Source organism: Pseudophryne corroboree, chromosome 10, assembly GCF_028390025.1.
Source record: "Pseudophryne corroboree isolate aPseCor3 chromosome 10, aPseCor3.hap2, whole genome shotgun sequence".
Taxonomy (NCBI): domain Eukaryota; kingdom Metazoa; phylum Chordata; class Amphibia; order Anura; family Myobatrachidae; genus Pseudophryne; species Pseudophryne corroboree.
In genome coordinates this window covers 372,956,407-372,978,311 of record NC_086453.1, presented here as the reverse complement: position 1 = coordinate 372,978,311, position 21,905 = coordinate 372,956,407, and the positions used below count along the sequence as shown (strand labels likewise).

At 41.7% G+C, this 21,905-nt stretch overlaps 1 protein-coding gene across 2 annotated transcripts in view; it reads left to right on the top strand.

Moving 5' to 3' along the window:
* Positions 1 to 6,292: 6,292 nt before the first annotated feature.
* Positions 6,293 to 21,905, top strand: part of ROBO4 (roundabout guidance receptor 4) — a 303,902-nt gene continuing 288,289 nt past the window's right edge. Inside the window, exon 1 of one of the 2 annotated variants that reach the window (XM_063943753.1) lies at positions 6,293 to 6,639. In XM_063943753.1, coding sequence (XP_063799823.1) covers positions 6,462 to 6,639 — 178 coding nt within the window. In that variant the 5' untranslated portion in view covers positions 6,293 to 6,461. The remainder of the gene's footprint in view (positions 6,640 to 21,905) is intronic. The other variant, XM_063943751.1, reaches the window with a different exon arrangement.

The following is a 21,905-nucleotide window of genomic DNA, read 5'->3' as shown; positions in this document are numbered from 1 at the left end:
CGATTGAACATCTCTGGAGAGATCTGAAAATGGCTGTGCACCGACACTTCCCATCCAACCTGGCGAAACTGCGCAAAGATAGGTGTGCCAACTTCCAAGCTTGTGGCATCATATTCAAAAAGATTTGAGGCTGTAATTGCTGCCAAAGGTGCATCAACAAAGTGTTGAGCAGAGACTGTGAATACTTATGTACATGTGATTTCTTAGTTTTGTATTTTTTAATAAATTTGCAAAAAAAAAAAAAAAATTTTTTTCCGTTGTTATTATAGGGTATTGTGTGTAGAATTTTGAGGGGAAAAATTAATTTATTCCATTACAACATAACAACAAATGTGGAAAAAGTGAAGTGCTGTGAATTATTTCTGGATGCACTGTATACTGTACAGTACATGTGAGGTAACACTGCATGTGATATATACTGTACTGTACATGGGAGGTAGCAGTGCATGTGATATATACTGTATAGTACATGTGAGGTAACACTGCATGTGATATATACAGTACAGTACATGTGAGGTAACACTGCATGTGTTATATACTGTATAGTACATGTGAGGTAACACTGCATGTGATATATACTGTACAGTACATGTGAGGTAACACTGCATGTGTTATATACTGTATAGTACATGTGAGGTAACACTGCATGTGATATATACTGTACAGTACATGGGAGATAACACTGCATGTGATATATATATATATATATATATATATATATACACTGTACAGTACATGGGAGGTAACACTGCATGTGATATATACTGTACAGTACATGTGAGGTAACACTGCATGTGTTATATACTGTATAGTACATGTGAGGTAACACTGCATGTGATATATACTGTACAGTACATGGGAGATAACACTGCATGTGATATATACTGTACAGTACATGGGAGGTAACACTGCATGTGATATATACTGTACAGTACATGTGAGGTAACACTGCATGTGTTATATACTGTATAGTACATGTGAGGTAACACTGCATGTGATATATACTGTACAGTACATGTGAGGTAACACTGCATGTAATATATACTGTACAGTACATGTGAGGTAACACTGCATGTGGTATATACTGTACAGTACATGGGCGGTAACACTGCATGTGATATATACTGTACAGTACATGTGAGGTAACAGTGCATGTGATATATACTGTACACTACACGTGTGGTAACACTGCATGTGGTATATACTGTACAGTATATGTGAGGTAACAGTACATGTGACATATACAGTACAGTACATGTGAGGTAACAGTGCGTGTGTTATATACTGTACAGTACATGTGAGGTAACTGCATGTGATATATACTGTACAGTACATGTGAGGTAACAGTGCATGTGACATATACAGTACAGTACATGTGAGGTAACACTGCGTGTGTTATATACTGTACAGTACATGTGAGGTAACACTGCATGTGATATATACTGTACAGTACATGTGAGGTAACAGTGCATGTGATATATACAGTACAGTACATGTGAGGTAACAGTGCATGTGACATATACAGTACAGTACAGTACATGTGAGGTAACAGTGCATGTGATTTATACTGTACAGTACATGTGAGGTAACAGTGCATGTGATATATATACAGTACAGTACATGTGAGGTAACAGTGCATGTGATATATACTGTACAGTACATGTGAGGTAACACTGCATGTGATATATACAGTACAGTACATGTGAGGTAACAGTGCATGTGATATATACTGTACAGTACATGTGAGGTAACACTGCATGTGATATATACAGTACAGTACATGTGAGGTAACTGTGCATGTGATATATACTGTACAGTACATGTGAGGTAACAGTGCATGTGATATATACTGTACAGTACATGTGAGGTAACACTGCATGTGATATATACAGTACAGTACATGTGAGGTAACACTGCATGTGATATATACAGTACAGTACATGTGAGGTAACAGTGCATGTGATATATACAGTACAGTACATGTAAGGTAACAGTGCATGTGTTATATACAGTACAGTACATGTGAGGTAACAGTGCATGTGATATTGGTGGTATACAATGCTATTATATGAGTAAGACCAGCCGGGGAGGGTTTCAGCTGTTCAGCATAAGGGAAAGATATAGGTGTATAAAAGCTGGACAATATAGGAGATCAGGGATAACAGTCCCTCATATTGTAAAATGAGCCCTTTAAAGGCAAAAAAATTGCTCATGACACATCTGACCAAGCCAGGTTGACAAGTGGGCGTGGAAAATCAACAGACTATTCTAAATAAGGTATGGGCACAGAATGTGTGTGATAGAATTTGTGATGAACATTGAGTGATGTGATAACAGGGGATAATGCAGAAATAGTGCTTACATTACGCAGAATAAGACTGCCTTAGGGAGAAATCATTGCTGTCAGACCGGGTTATTCCTGTCATCTTCTAATCTGCTGTCTGGTTGTCCTCACAAGTCTCCTAAGATGGACCCATGCCAACAGTGCAGACAATATGGATGCCCCAGTGTGGGTTTCACGTAGAAGTTAATTGCACATTTTCAGATTCCATGAGCAGGTCTTGTGTATCCAGGACCAGGGAAAGCAGATTATTTGCAAAGGACCAACGGGAACACTGACAGGATCACACACAAACTACGTGACGCTCCTGACACAAGTGACTGTGGCATGGGTACAAAGAGGCCTTATATTTGTACAGTGATCAGTCTCTTCCTATTATACTTCATTTGACTTAATGCAAAGAATGTAATAATACAGGAAATGCATAGAGATATCTGTTCCAACCATCAAGGCAGGAACTCTGTATAAGAACGGATTCTATGCTGGTGACTCAGACCTGATTGCTGGGCTGCTAAAATTGCTGTCCTGCGATCGGGTGTAGTATGGTATGCCGGCGGTCGGGCTCCCGGCGACCAGCATACCGGCGCCGGGAGCCCGACTGCCGGCATACCGACAGTGTGGCGAGCGCAAATGAGCCCCTTGCGGGCTCGCTGCGCTCGCCACGCTGCGGGCACGGTGGCGCTATTTTATTTACCCTCCAGGGGGGTCGTGGACCCCCACGAGGGAGAATAAGTGTCGGTATGCCGGCTGTCGGGATTCCGGCGCCGGTATACTGTGCGCCGGGATCCCGACAGCCGGCATACTGAAGACCACCCCTGCGATCAGATAGTCACCGCCCAAGGGGAGTGTATATCCGCCATGCAAGTGTACCATCGCATGTGTACACTGAGCTACCTAAAATCCCCCAGTCAGCGACAGCTGCAAATCCGTTCGCACCTGACTCACCATCGAATGTTTTTACCAGCGTGTGCAGTCTCTGCGCAGCCCAGGACTTACTCCTACAGTGCAATGAGAACAGGCTGATCGGGTCCGGAGCTGACGTCACACACCCTCCCTGAAAACACTTGGGAACGCCTGCTGTGGCTGTGCGATTGGAATTTTCGCACCAGCCTGTCGCTGACCAGCGATGCCTGTTGTTGTTTGCCGACACGTGTACGAATTGCAGTGCATACACATGCGCCGTCTATTGCTGATCGCCCGCTGTGTGAAAACGCACAGCAGTGATCAGATCTGAATCACCCTCTATGTACGAAGCTATAAAGCCACTAGTGGTTATGTAGTGATAGCCAGTACTGTGTATACATCTACAGTGATCAAACAAGATTATTAGGCTTGCTCTGATCCTTCTGGCTCCATGTAATCCCAGACAGACTCGATGAATTTGAGATCAGAGCTCTGTAGGGGCCAGATCAACACTTCCAGGACTCCTTGTTCTTCTTTACGCTAAAGATAGTTCTTCATGACATTGGCTGTATGTATGGGGTTGTTGTACTGCTGAGCAAGCCTACATCCACAGAAGATCTGTGGTTAGTTCTCCCAAGATGTTTGGAACAACCTTTCTGCCAAGTTCCTACAAAAACTGTGCGCGAGTGTACCTAGAATAATTGATGCTGTATTGAAGGCAAAGAGTGGTCAAACCAAATATTGATTTGATTTAGATTTATCTTCTGTTAATTCACTTTGCATTTTATTTGATAAAAATGAGCTATTAACACTTCTATTTTTTAAAGCATTCTTACTTTGCATCATTTTTTTCCACACCTGCCTAAAACTTTTGCACAGTACTGTATGATTCTAGTGCACTGTTTAAAAATGTAATGCCTAGAGGAGATGGTGGGCATTCAGGCAGTGGGGCCCACTGATGGTTTCCTCTGTACCCCTATGGGCCAGTCCAGCCCTGGATACAATGGACGGATGGAATAGAATGGCGCATCACTTTACCACCTACAGTATTAGTACTACCCAGGGGCGATTTTAAGAGAGAAGAGGGCCCGAGTGCAGGCTTCGTATGGGCCCCCTCCTCCCTGGCAACTCAGTAGACTCTGGCTTTGTTTCTGCTCCATGTTCCCGGTGACTTCTCTTTTGCGTGTGCCTAAATCCCTGGGAAAATGGGCCCCGCAACATTTTCCTGGTGATCGCTGCTTTGCAGTATTGGCCGATGCAGGACTCTGGATAGGTGAGTATAATTATATGGATGCTGGATGTGCGGTGCGGGCCCCCCACCGTATACTGTGCACCCAATTTAGATACACCAATGGTATTGCCTGTCATCTTACTAACAGGTGTAATAAGTATATATTCCTAGGCTTAGACATTTGGATGAACCCTGGATAATACAGAAAGCAGGATAAGAGACCTACAGAGTCCAGCACACATGTCAAAGTGTGAATGTTACCAGAGCCATTGGCTAGTAGGCCACAGAATCACCACATGAGAACGGTCTCTCTGAAACCTCCAACAACGTGTAGTCATTATATTGAAAAGAACAATCACATTTTCACAATTATATTGATATATAGTGTGGCAGGAGCGGTACTTTGCCACCTGTAAGCTAGACACAGGGTCTTGGGGGTAGATGGGAAGTGTGGATGGACCAGGTTCCCATCCGTTTGGCCCAGACCAGGTCTTATAGGCTTCTTAGCCCAAGAAGCTGCTTCATCAGCCAGCACCTAGCTGCTGGGTTTAAAGCAGAGTCTCTCCCATGAGTCAGGGCTCCTGAAGGCAGTTAGTGTCCAGGTGATAGGTCTGCTAGGGACAGTGGGAGCCGGAGGGCTGGGCCACTAGTGTCAGGATGCCGGGACCTGAAGGGTTCCTTATTAAGTAAGAGGGAGTGAGGCAGGGCCTAACCTCCCTGGTAGTTTATACTAAAGACAGTGATCTTAGTTTATGTATATCTTTGTTTTTGAGCTACCTGAATAAAAGGTATTTGTTGTTTTTGCACAAGCCTGGAGTCGGTCGTTGGTGGAATTTTTGTAGCAGAGTGCATTCTAGCAAGACTCCTGTTACAATAGTAATTCTAGCCCATATGACAAAACAGCATTCAGTTCTAAGCAGTCCACAGTTTTTGTTGTCTAAACGGTTCCCTCATCACTTTCAGATCTGTCTTGACAGCCATTCAGGGGGTTCCGCTATTTAGGATGATAAATGGTCCACACAGCAAACACTAAGTGGTACAAATTTCCTACAGCTAATTATGTTTGTACCTCACCAGGAGAGAAAGAATTGGCCTCCTCAACATGGAAACAAGACGTGGTAAGACGCAGAGTTACCACCGTCGACGAATGTGTCCCAACACTGGTGACCCCCTCAAAATAATTACAACCTATGGTGGTAAATGTGATTGCGAACATTTAGAGGGCATTGTTCCGCTCCGACAATTGGGGACGTCTTAAGCTGCCTTCAAAATTCACATTTCTTCTCTAGTCTGACAAAGACTCCTTAGATGCTTTAAGCACTATCAAAGGACAATCAATTCAGTTTGGAAACGGTCGTCAGCAAAGCTGCTCTGCTATTCAATTGTGCAGTCAATCTTGTGTAGGAATGTTGAAAATCGCATTTTCACAGGACTTTCGCAAAGCGCAAAAAAAAAAAAGTAAGACAAAAGAAGAAGAAAATAAACCCAGAGTTAAATGATCAACAGCGTCCAGTATTCCTGCGAAAATAAAAACATAAATTACTTCTCTATCTACTTTGTGTCAGAGCAGTGCAAAATACTATTAAACAACCCCCCACCTCTATTCCTCACGTTCTGATGACACAGAGGCTGGGGAGAGAGGAGCCCCTGTCTAAACTTCTCAGCCCTTCTCCCAGCATGGGGTCTGCATGCTTTTCTCTTCCATTGTTCCTCAACTTCATAATGAAAAAAAGGAGGAGGAAGAAGGAGAAAGTAAAAAAAAAATAAGAAAAGAACAAAAGCTGTTGAAAAACATCCTTAATAACAAATTCTGAATAATTTACCAAAGGCTGAACAGAAGGGAGTAGGACGCACATTCTGCAAGTTTACCCGCCAGACAAGACCTTGGTTGCTTTTTTTCGTTTGAGAGTTGTTTCTGGGGAGTTTATTTTACCTGGACCCAAGTCATGCACTGAACTTCGCTGAACACTTCTCGCCAATTACAGTATGCTTATAGTCGTCTTCCTCGTGACTTGTGTCTTCCCACCGCTAGGATGGAGTTTACAGGTGGACTATTGTCCGTGCCGTCAAGCAGTAGAGCGTGAAGGACATGGCCTTATGACTTCCCACCGTCACCCCAGGCACCTTCACCATCAGAGACCCAGCAGGAGGCACCGCATGAGAGGTAAGAGCTGCCGTTGATGGCATCCTAACCCGGACCACTCAGCAATCAGAGGCGTGCTGTAGCAGTACTAATTGGGAATGTTCTCTCTGAGTATGGAAGAGATCAGGGACACAGGCACAGAGAAGAATGTAGCCTTCCAGGGTTTATTCAACTACAATAAAATGGAACATATTCAAAAATGGATTAAGGAAATTAGGAGTTTTGCCCAAATATCTACGGTTATAAGAAATTACTAATAATAGAATGTTTGTTCTGTGGATTGCGCTCACATGTAATCCTATAATGCATTAATATTTTTTAGAACACATCTTTCTCTCTTGAAATGTTCTTGCTTATAGTAGAATATACAGTGTAAGTAATCGGGGGGATATATTACATCTTTATGACCTTCATAATAGACGCTACTGTATATACTGTAGACTGGCCTCTAAAAATATTTCCTGTTTTTTATTTTACTATGATTGATAGGACATACCATGATGCGAATACAGTACACGGACCACATGTTTTTGTCTTCATTTCTTTACATTTTCTAAGCTTACCTCTTCATTGGATGACCCATTAAGGCAGGGTTTCCCAAACTTGGTCTTCAAGGCACCCTAACAGGCCAGGTTTTAAGGAGATCCACACATAAGCACAGGTGAATTATTTAGCACCTCAGTCAGTCTGATTACTCCATCTGTGCACAAGCATGGGTTTCGATAAAGCATGGACTGTTATGCTGCCTTGAGGACTGTGTATGGGAAACCCTACTTTACTGATTATCACTCATCTTGTACATATATTCAGCAATAGTCAAAGTGTCTGCAACATGGAAAGGGTGTGGATCGTTGGGTTGACAGTAACTAGGTTGACAGTCATTAGGTTGACCACTGTTGGTCGACAGTGACTAGGTCGACACCTGCAATAGGTCGACACTCATTAGGAAAAGGTTGACCTCAGAAAAGGTCGACATGAGCTTTTGTATTTTTTTGGGTGTCGTCTTCTTCGTAAAGTGACCGTGAACCCCAATTAGTGCACCTTGTGCCTACGCATGGCTCGCTTCGCACGCTATGCTTCGGCCAGGTTACTATTCCCAATTGTAGTCCACGTGGATCGTGAAGTATGAAAAAAAAAAAAGGGAAAACGCATGTCGACATTTTCACGTGTCGCCCTTTGCCGTGTCGACCTAGTGACCATGTCGTCATCCTAAAGACCATGTCGATGTAATGAGTGTCAACCTAAAGACCGGATACTCATGGAAACACCTAGTTTGCATTTATATATATATATATATATATATATACACACACACAGTATATTTATTTATTTTTGCAGTGTTTTTGATTTAAATTGATGACTGTCTCTTTAAGAACTGTGTTTAATCACACCTCCAAGACATGCCTCCACGGTGCAGCGCTAGTCAGGATATTGTAAACCTAGATGTCTCTCCCAGCAGATTGTGAGATGCCCGTCTTATCCCCTCTCACCCTTCTCAAAACCAGTAGTGAGCCTGCGGGTTGATTTACTAAAGCTTCTAAACATGAAAAGTGGTGATATCGCCCATAGCTACCAATCAGATCATATTATTTTCTAGGATGCAACAGAGAAATGATAGCTGGAACCTGATTGGTTGCTAAGGGCAAAAACACCACTACTTATCATTTTTAGAATCTTCAGTAAATCTATCCCTTGGTGTGCAGAGAGGTGGACAAACCTGCAGTACAGAAATACCACATTAAAGTCCACCCTTGGACCACCTTATTATGCCTTACATTATCACAGGTTCTCAAACTCGGTCCTCAGGACCCCACACGGTTCCTGTTTTGCAGGTCACCTGTAGATTTTTAAAATGTGACAGTTGGTGATACACAGTGCAGTTGCTGAGTGACATGGAAAACATGAACCGTGTGGGGGCCTGAGGACTGAGTTTGAGAACCACTGCATTAAATGATACTTTTTAATTGTTTCCCAAAGTACTGCTGAGCTCAGGTGTTTTTTTTTTTATCAATCGGGAGAGTGAATTTATATCTCTATTACGGTATATGTGGCAATTGCTGTCCATGTAAAGTTTTTTATTACATTGTCCATTGTGCGACTAGAAACATGCTTCCCCTACCCAAGTGCAACATGGAGACACAAAAAAGGGCCCCATTAAAAGCATAGACGTATCTCGCGGCAGGTGCACAGCTGGTTTTGCGCTGTCCAGCGAATGATGTGCCCTTTGTAAAATACCTCCTGAGTATATTACAGAAATATTACATCATAATGACATTTAGATTTATTAAATTCAAGTATATTCTGAACAATTGATTAATAAGAAAAGATTGAAGCGGCTAGATTATCTTTTAGCTAGTTTATATGTACAGAAATAGATTTTATCCCAGCTACGACAAGCTACTGTATAACAGGTCAGTAAAATATGTAATATAAAGTTCCACATAAAAACAAGCTCTATAATAGAAGTGACAATAATGTCATCAAATGCAGTGCAACGTTTTCGAGGAATGCTGATAGCGAACAGGTGGCCTAGTCATGTTCGTGTTCGATTGCTCTGCTAGGTTAATGCTTGGTCTAATCCTCATAGTGTTCTAATGTTCTGATAGCTAATGGCTGGTCTAGTCCTCATAGTGTTCTAATGTTCCGATAGCTAATGGTTGGTTCAGTCCTCATAGTGTTCTAATGTTCTGATAGCTAATGGTTGGTCTAATCCTCATAGTGTTCTAATGTTCTGATAGCTAATGGTTGGTCTAGTCCTCATAGTGTTCTAGTGTTCCAATAGATAATGGTTGGTCTAGTCCTCATAGTGTTCTAATGTTCCGATAGCTAATGGTTGGTCTAGTCCTCATAGTGTTCTAGTGTTCCAAATGGCTAATGCTTGGTTTAGTCCTCATAGTGTTCTAATATTCTGATAGCTAATGGTTGGTCTAATCCTCATAGTGTTCTAATATTCTGATAACTAATGGTTGGTCTAGCCCTCATAGTGTTCTAATCATCCGATAGCTAATGGTTTGTCTAGTCCTCATAGTGTTCTAATGCTCCAATAGGCTAATGCTTGGTTCAATCCTCATAGTGTTCTAATGCTCCAATAGGCTAATGCTTGGTTCAGTCCTCATAGTGTTCTAATGCTCCAATAGGCTAATGCTTGGTTCAGTCCTCATAGTGTTCTAATGCTCCAATAGGCTAATGCTTGGTTCAGTCCTCATAGTGTTCTAATATTCTGATAACTAATGGTTTGTCTAGTCCTCATAGTGTTCTAGTGTTCCAACAGCTAATGGTTGGTCTAGTCCTCATAGTGTTCTAATGTTCCGATAGCTAATGGTTGGTCTAGACCTCATCGTGTTCCTAGAGCTCATGGTTGGTGTAGTCCTCATTGTGTTCTAATACATCAGTAGGCTAATGGTTGGTCTAGTCCTCGTCGTGTTCTTATGCTCCGATAGCTAAGGGTTACTCTAGTCCTTATAGTATTCTAATGCTCCAGTAGGCTGCTTGGTCTAGCCCTCATAGTGTTCTAATGCTCCGATAGCTAATGCTTGGTCTAGTCCTCATAGTATTCTAATATTCTGATAACTAATGGTTGGTCTAGTCCTCATAGTGTTCTAATGTTCCGATAGCTAATGGTTGGTTAGTCCTCATAGTGTTCTAATGCTCCGATAACTAATGGTTGGTCTAGTCCTCATAGTGTTCTAATGCCCCGATAGCTAATGCTTGGTCTAGCCCTTATAGTGTTCTAATGCTCCAATAGGCTGATGCTTGGTCTAGTCCTCATAGTGTTCTAATGCTCCGATAGCTAATGGTTGGTCTAGTCCTCATAGTGTTCTAATGCTCCGATAGCTAATGCTTGGTTTAGTCCTCATCGTGTTCTAATGCTCTGATAGCTAATGGTTGGTCTAGTATTCATAGGGTTCTAATGCTCCGATAGCTAATGCTTGATCTGGTCCTCATAGTGTTCTAATTTTCCTATAGCTAATGGTTGGTCTAGTCCTCATAGTGTTTTAATGCTCCAATAGGCTAATGCTTGGTCTAGTCCTTGTAGTGTTCTAATGCTCTGATAGGCTAATGCTTGGTCTAATCCTCATAGTGTTCTAATGCTCCGATAGGCTAATGGTTGGTCTAGTCCTCATTGTGTTCTAATATTCCAATAGCTAATGGTTTAGTCCTCATCGTATTCTAATGCTCCAATAGGCTAATGGATGGTCTAGTCCTCATAGTGTTCTAATGTTTTGATAGGATAATGCTTGGTCTAGTCCTCATTGTGTTCTAATGCTCCGATAGGCTAATGGTTGGTCTAGTCCTCATCTTGTTCTAATGCTCCGATAGCTAATGGTTGGCCTAGTCCTCATTGTGTTCAAATGTTCTCATAGGCTAATGCTTGGTCTAGTCCTCATAGTGTTCTAATGCTCCAATAGCTAATGGTTGGTCTAGTCCTCATAGTGTTCTAATGTTCCAATAGCTAATGGTTGGTAAATATAGTATCAAGGGTACTATAATGGAAACTACTGAGGAGGAAAGGGATTTAGGAGTCACTATTTCAAGTGACTTAAAGGCAGGAGAGCAATGCAACAGAGCAATGAGAAAGGCAAGACAGATGCTTGGTTGCATAGGGAGAGGAATCAGTAGCAGGAAAAGAGAAGTAATAATGCCACTGTATAGGTCATTGGTGCGGCCTCATCTGGAATACTGTGTCCAGTTCTGGAGACCATATCTCCAGAAGGATATAAATACATTAGAGAGTGTACAAAGAAGGGCAGCTAAAATGGTGCATGGCCTACATCACAAAATTTACCCGGAAAGGCTAAAAGATCTTAAGATGTATAGTATGGAGGAGAGAAGGGAAAGCGGAGACATGATAGAAACTTTCAAATATACCAAAGGTTTTAACAAAGTTCAGGAGGGAAACATTCTTCAAAGGAAGAGAAGTATTAGAACTTGAATACATACGCTGAAACTGGAGGGAGGCAGGTTTAGGGGAAATTTAAGGAAAAATTATTTCACAGAAAGGGTAGTGGATAAGTGGAATAGCCTCCCATCAGAGGTGGTAGAGGCTAAGACTGTAGAGCAATTTAAACATGCTTGGGATAGGCATATGAATATCCTTACAAAGAATTAAGGTTCAAAAAGGGTTGAGATTACCTAAAGGATAAAATAAAAGGGGCAGACTAGATGGGCCAAGTGGTTCTTATCTGCCGTCAAATTCTATGTTTCTATCTTTCTATGTTTAGTCCTCATAGTGTTCTACTCTGCAGATAGCTAACGGTTGGTCTAGTCCTCATCGTGTTCTAATATTCCGATAGCTAATGATTGTTCTAGCCCTCATTGTGTTCTAATTCTCCAATACGCTAATGGATGGTCTAGTCCTCATAGTGTTCTAATGTTTTGATAGGATAATGCTTGGTCTAGTCCTCATTGTGTTCTAATGCTCCAACAGGCTACTAGTTGGTCTAGTCCTCATCTTGTTCTAATGCTCCGATAGCTAATGGTTGGTCTAGTCCTCATGGTGCTCTAATGATCCCACAGGCTAATGCTTGGTCTAGTCCTCATAGTGTTCTAATGCTCCGATAGCTAATGGTTGGTCTAGTCCTCATAGTGTGCTAATGCTCCAATAGGCTAATGCTTGGTCTAGTCCTCATAGCATTTTTGATTTAAAGATTTTATTTGTTTTTTGCGTGAAAATACACATAAAGAGTTATGATATCATATGGAATATACAGCAATCGAATATGAGGATTACTATAAGTAATGGGAGCAGTACATACAAGAAAAGTGTATAGAACTTAGCAAAGGTAGAGTAGTAGCTTGAGTACCTTTGGGTACTGGTAATTATTACATTGAGATCTACTTCAGATGAATAAGTATTTACTGCATACGTCAATTTAGAATCTAAACTTGTAAAACAAGGGGGGGGGGGGGGAGAGATAACGAACCAGACAAGACAGAGAGGGGGGGGGGGGGGGAGGGGGGAGGGGGGAGGTTAGGAGAGCAGGTAGGATAGAACTGATGTGGGGGGTAAGAGAACATTAGAAAATTCTTTTGCTACGATTCCTAGTTTTACCCAATATTTCTCCATATGTCAGTTCGAGTAGAATGATCTAAAGTAGAGATATAATTTCCCCATTTTCGCGTAAATTTAGCATAGGAACTGTCTGGGTTGAGGGACAGAGATCTTTTATCAAAATATATTAGTTGCAGTATCCTGTTCTGCAGCTCTCGGATAGTCGGGGCAGATTTCTGTATCCAGTGTATCAAGATGAGTTTCTTCGCCATAGTGAGCACTGTTATAAGAAATTCTGAGGGCAAGGGTTGTGTCGGGGAAGAGCTCCAATCTTTGAAGTTTAGGCAGAGACATGCCATTGGGTTGAGATCTAGTCTTAATTGCAGTACCGAGTTGAGGAAAGCTATGGTTTTACGCCAAAATTTCAGAACTTTAGTGCAGGACCAGAAACAATGGAAAAACTTGGCGTTAGCCATTGAGCATTTACAACAAGAACCAGATTCTGAGGGGTTCATATACTTCCTTTGTGCAGGAGATATATAAATTCTATGCATAGTTTTAAAGTGAACTTCTTGAAGATAAGAAGAGTGGAGTACACTCATTATTTTCTGGAGTCGTGGAGTGGTTATAAGGTCGTCTTCTGTAATCCCAGGGATATCGGCACTCCAGGCAGACGCAAGGTTTCTTAAATCAGAGTTGTTTAATGTTTCCATAAGTATGGAGTAGAGAATTTTGGTGATTGTTTTGGACTGAGTTTTAGATTTGAAGATAGGATCCAGAGGGTGGGGAATCTTAGTTGGAGAATTTAAAAATGGTAGAGATTGTGCATAATGCCTAGCTTGTAAATATAGATAAAAATGAGAATTAGGAAGGTCATAGGTGATACTTAGAGAAGAGAATGGGAGTATGTGTCCGCCAGGGTCAAAAAGTTTCGTAGCTAGATTAAGACCTTTCTGGGACCATAGTCGAAAGGTTGGATTATTAAGAGAGGGTTTAAAGTTAGGGTTACCCCATAGTGAAGGAAAGAGGGTGGATGTATGTGAGAATTTCAGGGTTTTGCTTAGCCATATCCAGCTGCTATAGGCGTCTCTGAATAGTGTGTGGTTGAGGAAGTGTTGTGGAATCAAGTGAATCGGCGTGTGTAGTAGTGCTCCAGGTGAATATGGATAGAACAGGGATTGTTCAAAGGATTTATCTGTGACTGTTGAAGATTCTGTAAGCCAATCTGCTATTATTCTAAATTGTGTTGTGATTGCATATAATGCAAAATTTGGGATACTAAGACCACCGTATTTCTTTGGTTTGTACAACTTCTTTAAAGTAAGTCTAGGTCGTTTGCCCTGCCACAAAAACTTTGAAATTCTTTTTTCAAGGGTAGCGAGGTCTTGTTTGGATAGTTTGCAGGGTAACATTTGTAAGGGGTAATAGATCTTAGGAAAGATAACACTTTTCATTATAGCTGTTCTACCTAGTAGAGATAAGGGGAGTTTAGCCCAGGCTTCCATTTGTGAGAAGATTTTTGTGAAGAGAGGGGCAAAGTTGGCTGAATATAGGGAGTGGTGGTTATTAGTGACCTGGACGCCTAAATATTTGAGTTGTGAGGATTGGATACGGAATTGGGATAGGACTGGTAAAGAATGTAAATCAGGGGTCTGTGTAGATATTGGGAGGATTTCTGACTTGGAGACATTAATTTTGTATCCTGCTATCAGGCTGAATGATGTGATTATTTGTAATATTGCAGGGAGGGATTTAGCTGGGTCTGATATAAAGAGCAACATGTCGTCTGCAAAAAGAGAGACTTTTAGTTCTAGTGAAGAAATATTTATGCCAATGAAGTTAGGCTCCGCACGGAGGGCTATTGCCAGGGGTTCAATCGCTAGGGCAAAGAGGAGTGGCGACAGTGGGCATCCCTGTCTCGTACCCTTTTGAATTGGAAAGGGGGAAGATAGGAAACCGTTGCATGAGACTTGCGAGGTTGATGAGGCATATATTGTTTTAATAAAAGAAATAAATGTGGGAGGGAAACCAAATCTTTCCATGGTGAGGAACAAGTGAGCCCAGTGTACTAAATCAAAAGCTTTTTCAGCATCAATGGAGAGGATAATTTTTCCACTGGACTCACCTGTTCCCCCACCGGGTATTTGAACTGCTGCTAGGACTTTACGTATATTAGTAAGAGAGTGTCTGCCCTTAATGAATCCTGTTTGGTCTGGGTGTATGACTAAAGGGAGTATAGGATTAAGACGTGTGGCTAAAATTTTCGTAAGGAGTTTGTAGTCTGAGTTTAGTAAAGATATGGGCCTATATGAAGCAGAGAGGGCTGGATCTCTGCCAGGTTTGAGTATTAGTTTGATGATTGCCGAATTAAAGTAAGGGGGTAGTTGTCCATTGGAGAGAATAGAGTTGAATACGGATACTAATATTGGGGTGAGACGGTGTTCAAATTGTTTATAAAAATCACCACTAAAACCGTCTGGACCTGGGGCCTTAGCTGCTTTTAGTGATTTAATGGTTTGGGAGATTTCCTTAAGTGTGATCGGTTGTGTCAGTGAGTGAAAATGGTCGTTTGGAATTTGAGGATAAGGTATTGAAGACCAAAGGGATTGTGAGGGGATGAGGGAAGAGGAAGGTAAGGGTGGATCATTATTCGAAGAGTCTAGGGGGTGGGAGTATATATTTGCATAGTAGTGTTGCATAGTTTGGGAGATCTGTTTGTTGGACGTAGTATGTGTACCATCCGGTTGAAGTAGGGGATGTACTGTCATTGGGATTCTAGTTCCATTAAGAATATTGGTTAATAATTTACCAGTCTTATTTCCATATCTGTGAAAGCGGTAATGTGAGTAGAATTGTGATTTGTCAGTTAGAGCCTGGAGCATCTCTTCAAATTTTCCTTTAGCTGCTAAGTACGTGGATTTGTTGGTAGGGGTAGGATGTAAGCTATAAATTGAGTAAGCTTCAGAAAGGGATTGTTGTAATACGAGATAGGATTGGGAATTAGTTTTTTTCTCTTTGTATTCAAAGGATAAAATGGAGCCTCTTAAAACTGCTTTAATTGACATCCAATATAGCGCTGGGTTGGTGGCAAGATATTGTTTATTATGTTCATGGAAGTCGTCCCATGAGCGTTCTATATGCTTAATGAATCTGGGAGTGTTAATCAGGTGTCCTGGAAATCTCCAAGACTTATGTGTGGACCTTTCATTTTGGGTTTTGACTGTAAACCACACCATGGCGTGGTCTGATATAGTAATGGGTTCAATACCTGAGTCTATGATTTGTGTAAATAAATTATTAGATATAGTGATATAATCTATGCGGGATAATGTGTGATGGGCTGAGGACATACAGGTGTATCCCCTTTCAGTTGGATGAAAAGCTCTCCATACATCAATCAATTGGAGCATAGCTAAGATCGATGGGATTCCTAATTTGGGTAATGATTGGGGGGTTTTTCTGGAATGGGATCTATCTAGATGTGGGTGTGAGATTAGGTTAAAATCCCCTCCCAGGATTAGGTTGTTAGAAGCATAAGGTAGAAGTTTTTCTAGGATTGACTGGAAGAAGGGCTTGGAATATGAATTGGGGGCATAGAGTGAGCATAGAGTGTAGGAAGTAGAGTATAGTTTGATAGTGGCAATAATGTACCTACCCTCTGGATCACTATCGGTTGATATAACCTCAATTGGAAGCGACTTTGTAGATAAAATCACTACTCCTCTGGATTTTGAATTAAATGAAGAGGAGGCAAGTAAGTGCCAGTTCAGCATTTGAAGCTTAAGTGATTCAGGGGGGGTAAGGTGTGTCTCCTGTATGAAAACAATATCTAGTTTTTGTCTATTTAAATAGGTTAGTACCTTGCGTCTCTTAGCTGGTGTGCCAAAGCCCCCGACATTCATAGATCCAACCCTCAATGTAGTCACTACAGAACCAGGCATAGGAGATTCCTTGAATGGGATGACATATCAAAGAAAATATGGCAATACCTGTAATAAGAATGGAAACAGAAAGGGGAAGCACGAGAGGAATGGGGGAGACAAGACAACAAGAGTAGCAAAGTACTAATGAGCGTCAGTGTTGTAAAGCTCATATAGACATATACGACAACATGAAAACATGCATAGGACTTTCGCAGAGAGGAGAAAAGATGCAATGAGAACAAAGCACTAATCACAGTGCTTAAACAAGGCTTACTAACATAACGGTGCATAGCAATCAATCTATTTTCCTAGCGTAATAGAAATTGAGCCTCTGAGGCATACATGACAGATATTAGAAGTTTTAGAGAAGACATATATACAATACATATATATGTTAGTACATGGCAGACAAATGTAATTATACATAAGATATAGGAGTGATAGGTGGAAAACCTGTGGTTATAAGGACATATCAACGGATATTTAAGAATGTTACATCTGTATGAGGGGGGGGTGAAGAGCGGGGTATATACTTGGAGGTAACGTTCAATGTTGAGAGGCCGAAGCTGTAAGCAGGATGGAGATGAAGATTTACTGTTGGTCAGAGCAAATGTCTGTTATATCCTCCGCCTGAGGAAAGGTTTGTCTATCTTCTTTGAGGAAAGCTTGTGCATCTTCAGGCGTATTGAAATCATAGTGTTTATCTGTATAGAATATGCGCAGACGCGCCGGGTACATCAGGGCAAATTTCTGCTTAGCAGATACCAATGTTGAGCATACTGGAGAGAAGGCTTTTCTTGCTCTGGTGAGCTCCACTGAAAAATCTTGAAACACATGAATGCGTTTACCTTCCCAGGAGAGGTTTTGGATTTGTCTGGATGCTTTCCATATAGCTAGCTTATGCAGGTAGTTTAGGCATTTAAAAATGACAACACGCGGTCTTTTATCGTGTGGCTTGGGGGGAGGACCGACTCTGTGGACTCTTTCTATTATTAAATCTTTACATTCAGCTTCTATTTTCAATAGTTGTGGCAGCGTAACAGACACTAGATTCAAAAGGGCAGGGCCCTTTACTGATTCCGGTATTCCTACCAGTCTTATATTCGATCTCCTAGAACGATTTTCTATATCATCCATCTTGTTCCACAGTTGGTGATTTTCTTTTTGGAGCTTTAGGATAGCACGCTGTGCATCAGATAAGTCGTGACATACAGAGGCAACACGGTGTTCAGTGTCAGTGACTCTCCCCTGGAGGTGAAGCATTTGTTGTGTAATGTCCGTCACAGCTTGAGTCAGCAGGGGGGTCATGGTATTCTTTATAGCGTCAACTATATCCTGATATGTGGCAGGAGAGTCTGGGGGACGTCGTACCTGTGGAGAGTTTTCATCTGCAAGCGCCTCGGCAGCAGCTTTCTTTGAAGCTGGGATATCATGTGCCGCTTCAGTGTCAGGCGCCATTATGGGGTCCGCTCGGCGCTTCTCCTGGCGGGTCTGCGGCGGCTTAACAGCGGGCGGCGAGGCAAGGTACTTCTCCATCAGGGAGCCAGTATGTTCGGCTGTGTAGGTATCGAGGCACTGGAGGCTAAATTAGCCTTTAAAAGGTAAATGAAGCTAGGTATAGAGCGGAGGGATGGGATCACGCTGTGCTCTGCATGCAACCGGAAGCGGAAGTCCTCCTCATAGCATTTTTATGCTCCAATAGGCTAATGTATGGTCTAGTCCCCATGGTGTTCTAATATTCTGATAACTAATGGTTGGTCTAGTCCTCATAGTGTTATAATGTTCCAATAGATTGTAAGCTTGCGAGCAGGGCCTTCCTACCTCCTATGTCTGTCTGTTTTTACCCAGTTTTGTTCTATTACTGTTGTTCTAATTGTAAAGCGCAACGGAATATGCTGCGCTATATAAGAAACTGTTAATAATAATAGGCTAATGATTGTAGTGTTCTAATGCTCTACTAGGCTAATGGTTGGTCTAGTCCTCATAGTGTTCTAATTATCAGATAGCTAATGGTTGGTCTAGACCTCATCGTGTTCTAATGTTCCTATAGCTCATGGTTGGTGTAGTCCTCATTGTGTTCTAATACTTTAATAGGCTAATGGTTGGTTTAGTCCTTGTCGTGTTCTAATGCTCTGAAAGGATAATGCTTGGTCTAGTCCTCATAGTGTTCTAATGCTCTAATAGGCTGATGCTTGGTCTAGTCCTCACAGTGTCCTAATGCTCCGATAGGCTAATGGTTCGTCTAATCCTCATAGTGTTCTAATATTCTGATAGCTCATGGTTGGAGTAGTCATTGTGTTCTAATGTTCCGATAGCTAATGGTTGATCTAGTCCTCATAATGTTCTAATGGTCCAATAGGCTAATGCTGGTTCTAGTCCTCATAATGTTCTAATGCTCCAATAGGCTGATGCTTGGTCTAGTCCTCATAGTGTTCTAATGCTCCAATAGGTAATGGTAGGTCTAATCCTCATAGTGTTCTAATGTTTCAACAGCTAATGGTTGGTCTAGTCCTCATAGAGTTCTAATGCTCCAATAGGCTAATGCTTGTTCTAGTCTTCATATTGTTCTAAAACTCAGATACATAATGGTGGGTCTAGTCCTCTTAGTGTTCTAATGCTCCAATAGGCTATTGCGTGGTGTAGTCCTTATTGTGTTTTTATTGTGTTTTAATGCTCCAATAGGCTAATGGTTGGTCTAGTACTCATAGTGTTCTCATGCTCTGATAGGCTAATGTTTGGTCTAGTCCTTATAGCGGGTAATTCAGACCTGATCGCTGCTGTGCATTTTCGCACAGTGGGCGTTCAGACATAAATTGCACATGCATATGCACCACAATGCGCAGGCGCGTTGCACGGCTACAAAGCGGATCACCGCTCAGCGATGGGTTTGTGCAAAGGATCCATTTGCACGGGCGATCGCAAGAATTAACAGGAAGAGGGCATTTGTGGGTGGCAACTGGCAGTCTTCAGGGAGTGTTTGGAAAAGCGCAGGCATGTCCATGCATTTGCAGGGAGGGAGTCTGATGTCAAATCCAGTCCTGAACAGCCTGATTTGATCGCAGCGGCTGAGTAAGTCCTGGGCTGCGCAGAGACTGCACAGAATCAGTTTGTGCAGCTCTGCTACACATGCTATCGCACACTTGCACAGCTAAAATACCCCCCCTGTAGGCGTCGAATATCCGATTGCAAGGCTGCAAAAATCGCTGCCCAGCGATCAGGTCTGAATTAGGCCCATAGTGTTCTAATGCTCCAATAGGCTAATGGTTGGTCTAGTCCTCATAGTGTTCTAATGTCCCGATAACTAATGGTTGGTCTAGTGCTCAAAATGTTCTAATGCTCCAATAGCTAATGGTTGGTCTAGTCCTCATAGTGTTCTAAATTTCCTATAGCTAGTGGTTGGTCTAGTTCTCTAAATGTTCTAATGCTCCAATAGGCTAATGCTTTGTCTAGTCCTCATAGTGTTCAAATGCTCTAATAGGCTAATGCCTGTTCTAGTCTTCATAGTGTTCTAATACTCCGATAGCTAGTGGTTGGTCTAGTCCTCCTAGTGTTTTAATGTTCCAATAGGCTAATGATTTTAGTGTTCTAATGCTCTACTAGGCTAATGGTTGGACTAGTCCTCATAGTGTTATAGTGTTCTGATAGCTAATGGCTGGTCTAGTCCTCATTGTGTTCTAATGTTCCAATAGATAATGGCTGGTCTAATCCTCATAGTGTTCTAATGTTCAGATAGCTAATGGTTGGTCTAGTCCTCATCGTGTTCTAATGTTCATATTGCTCACGGTTGGTGTAGTCCTCATTGTGTTCTAATACTTCAATAGGCTAATGGTTGGTCTAGTCCTCATAGTGTTCTAATGTTCAGATAGCTAATGGCTGGTCTAGTTCTCATCATGTTCTAATGTTCCTATAGCTCATGGTTGGTGTAGTCCTCATTGTGTTCTAATACTTCAATAGGCTAATGGTTGGTCTATTCCTTGTCATGTTCTAATGCTCTGAAAGGATAATGCTTGGTCTAGTCCTTATTGTGTTCTAATACTCCAATAGCTAATGGTTTATCCAGTCCTCATAGTGTTCTAATGTTCCCATAGGCTAATGCTTGGTCTAGTCCTCATAGTGTTCTAATGCTCCGATAGCTAATGGTTGGTCTAGTCCTCATAGTGTACTAATGCTCCAATAGGCTAATGCTTGGTCTAGTCCTCATAGTGTTCTAATGCTCCAATAGGCTGATGCTTGGTCTAGTCCTCATAGTGTCCTAATGCTACAATAGCTAATGGTAAGTCTAATCCTCATAGTGTTCTAATGTTCCGATAGCTAATGGTTGGTCTAGTCCTCATAGTGTTCTAATGCTCCAATAGGCTAATGGTTGGTCTAATCCTCATAGTGTTCTAATATTCCGATAGCTCATGGTTGGTGCAGTCATTGTGTTCTAATGTTCCGATAGCTAATGGTTGATCTAGTCCTCATAGTGTTCTAATGCTCCAATAGGCTAATGGTTGGTCTAGTCCTCATAGAGTTCTAATGCTCCAATAGGCTAATGCTTGTTCTAGTCTTCATAGTGTTCTAATACTTCGATAGATAATGGTGGGTCTAGTCCTCATAGTGTTCTAATGCTCCAATAGGCTGATGCTTTGTCTAGTCCTCATAGTGTTCTAATGCTCCGATAGCTAATGCTTGATCTGGTCCTCATAGTGTTCTAATTTTCCTATAGCTAATGGTTGGTCTAGTCCTCTTAGTGTTTTAATGCTCCAATAGGCTAATGTGTGGTGTAGTCCTTATTGTGTTTTAATGCTCCAATAGGCTAATGGTTGATCTAGTCCTCATAGTGTTCTCATGCTCTGATAGGCTAATGTTTGGTCTAGTCCTTATAGGGGGTAATTCAGACCTGATCGCTGCTGTGCATTTTCGCTCAGTGGGCGATCAGACACAAACTGCACATGCGTATGCACCGCAATGCGTAGGCGCATCGCACAGCTACAAAGCAGATCACCGCTCAGCGATGAGTTTGTTCAAAGGATGTTCTGATAGGATAATGTTTGGTCTAGTCCCTAGAGTGTTCTAATGCTCCAATAGGCTAATGTTTGGTCTAGTACTCATTATGTTTTAATGCTCTGATAGATAATAGTTGGTCTAGCCCTCATAGTGTTCTAATGCTCCAATAGGCTAATGCTTGTTCTAGTCTTCATGGTGTTTTAATGCTCCAATAGATAATGGTTGGTATAGTCCTCATAGTGTTCTAATGCTCCAATAGGCTAATGCTGGTTCTAGTCTTCATAGTGTTCTAATGCTCCGATAGCTAATGGTTGGTCTAGTCCTTATAGTGTCCTAATGCTCCAATAGGTTAATGCTTGGTCTAGTCCTCATAGTATTCTAAT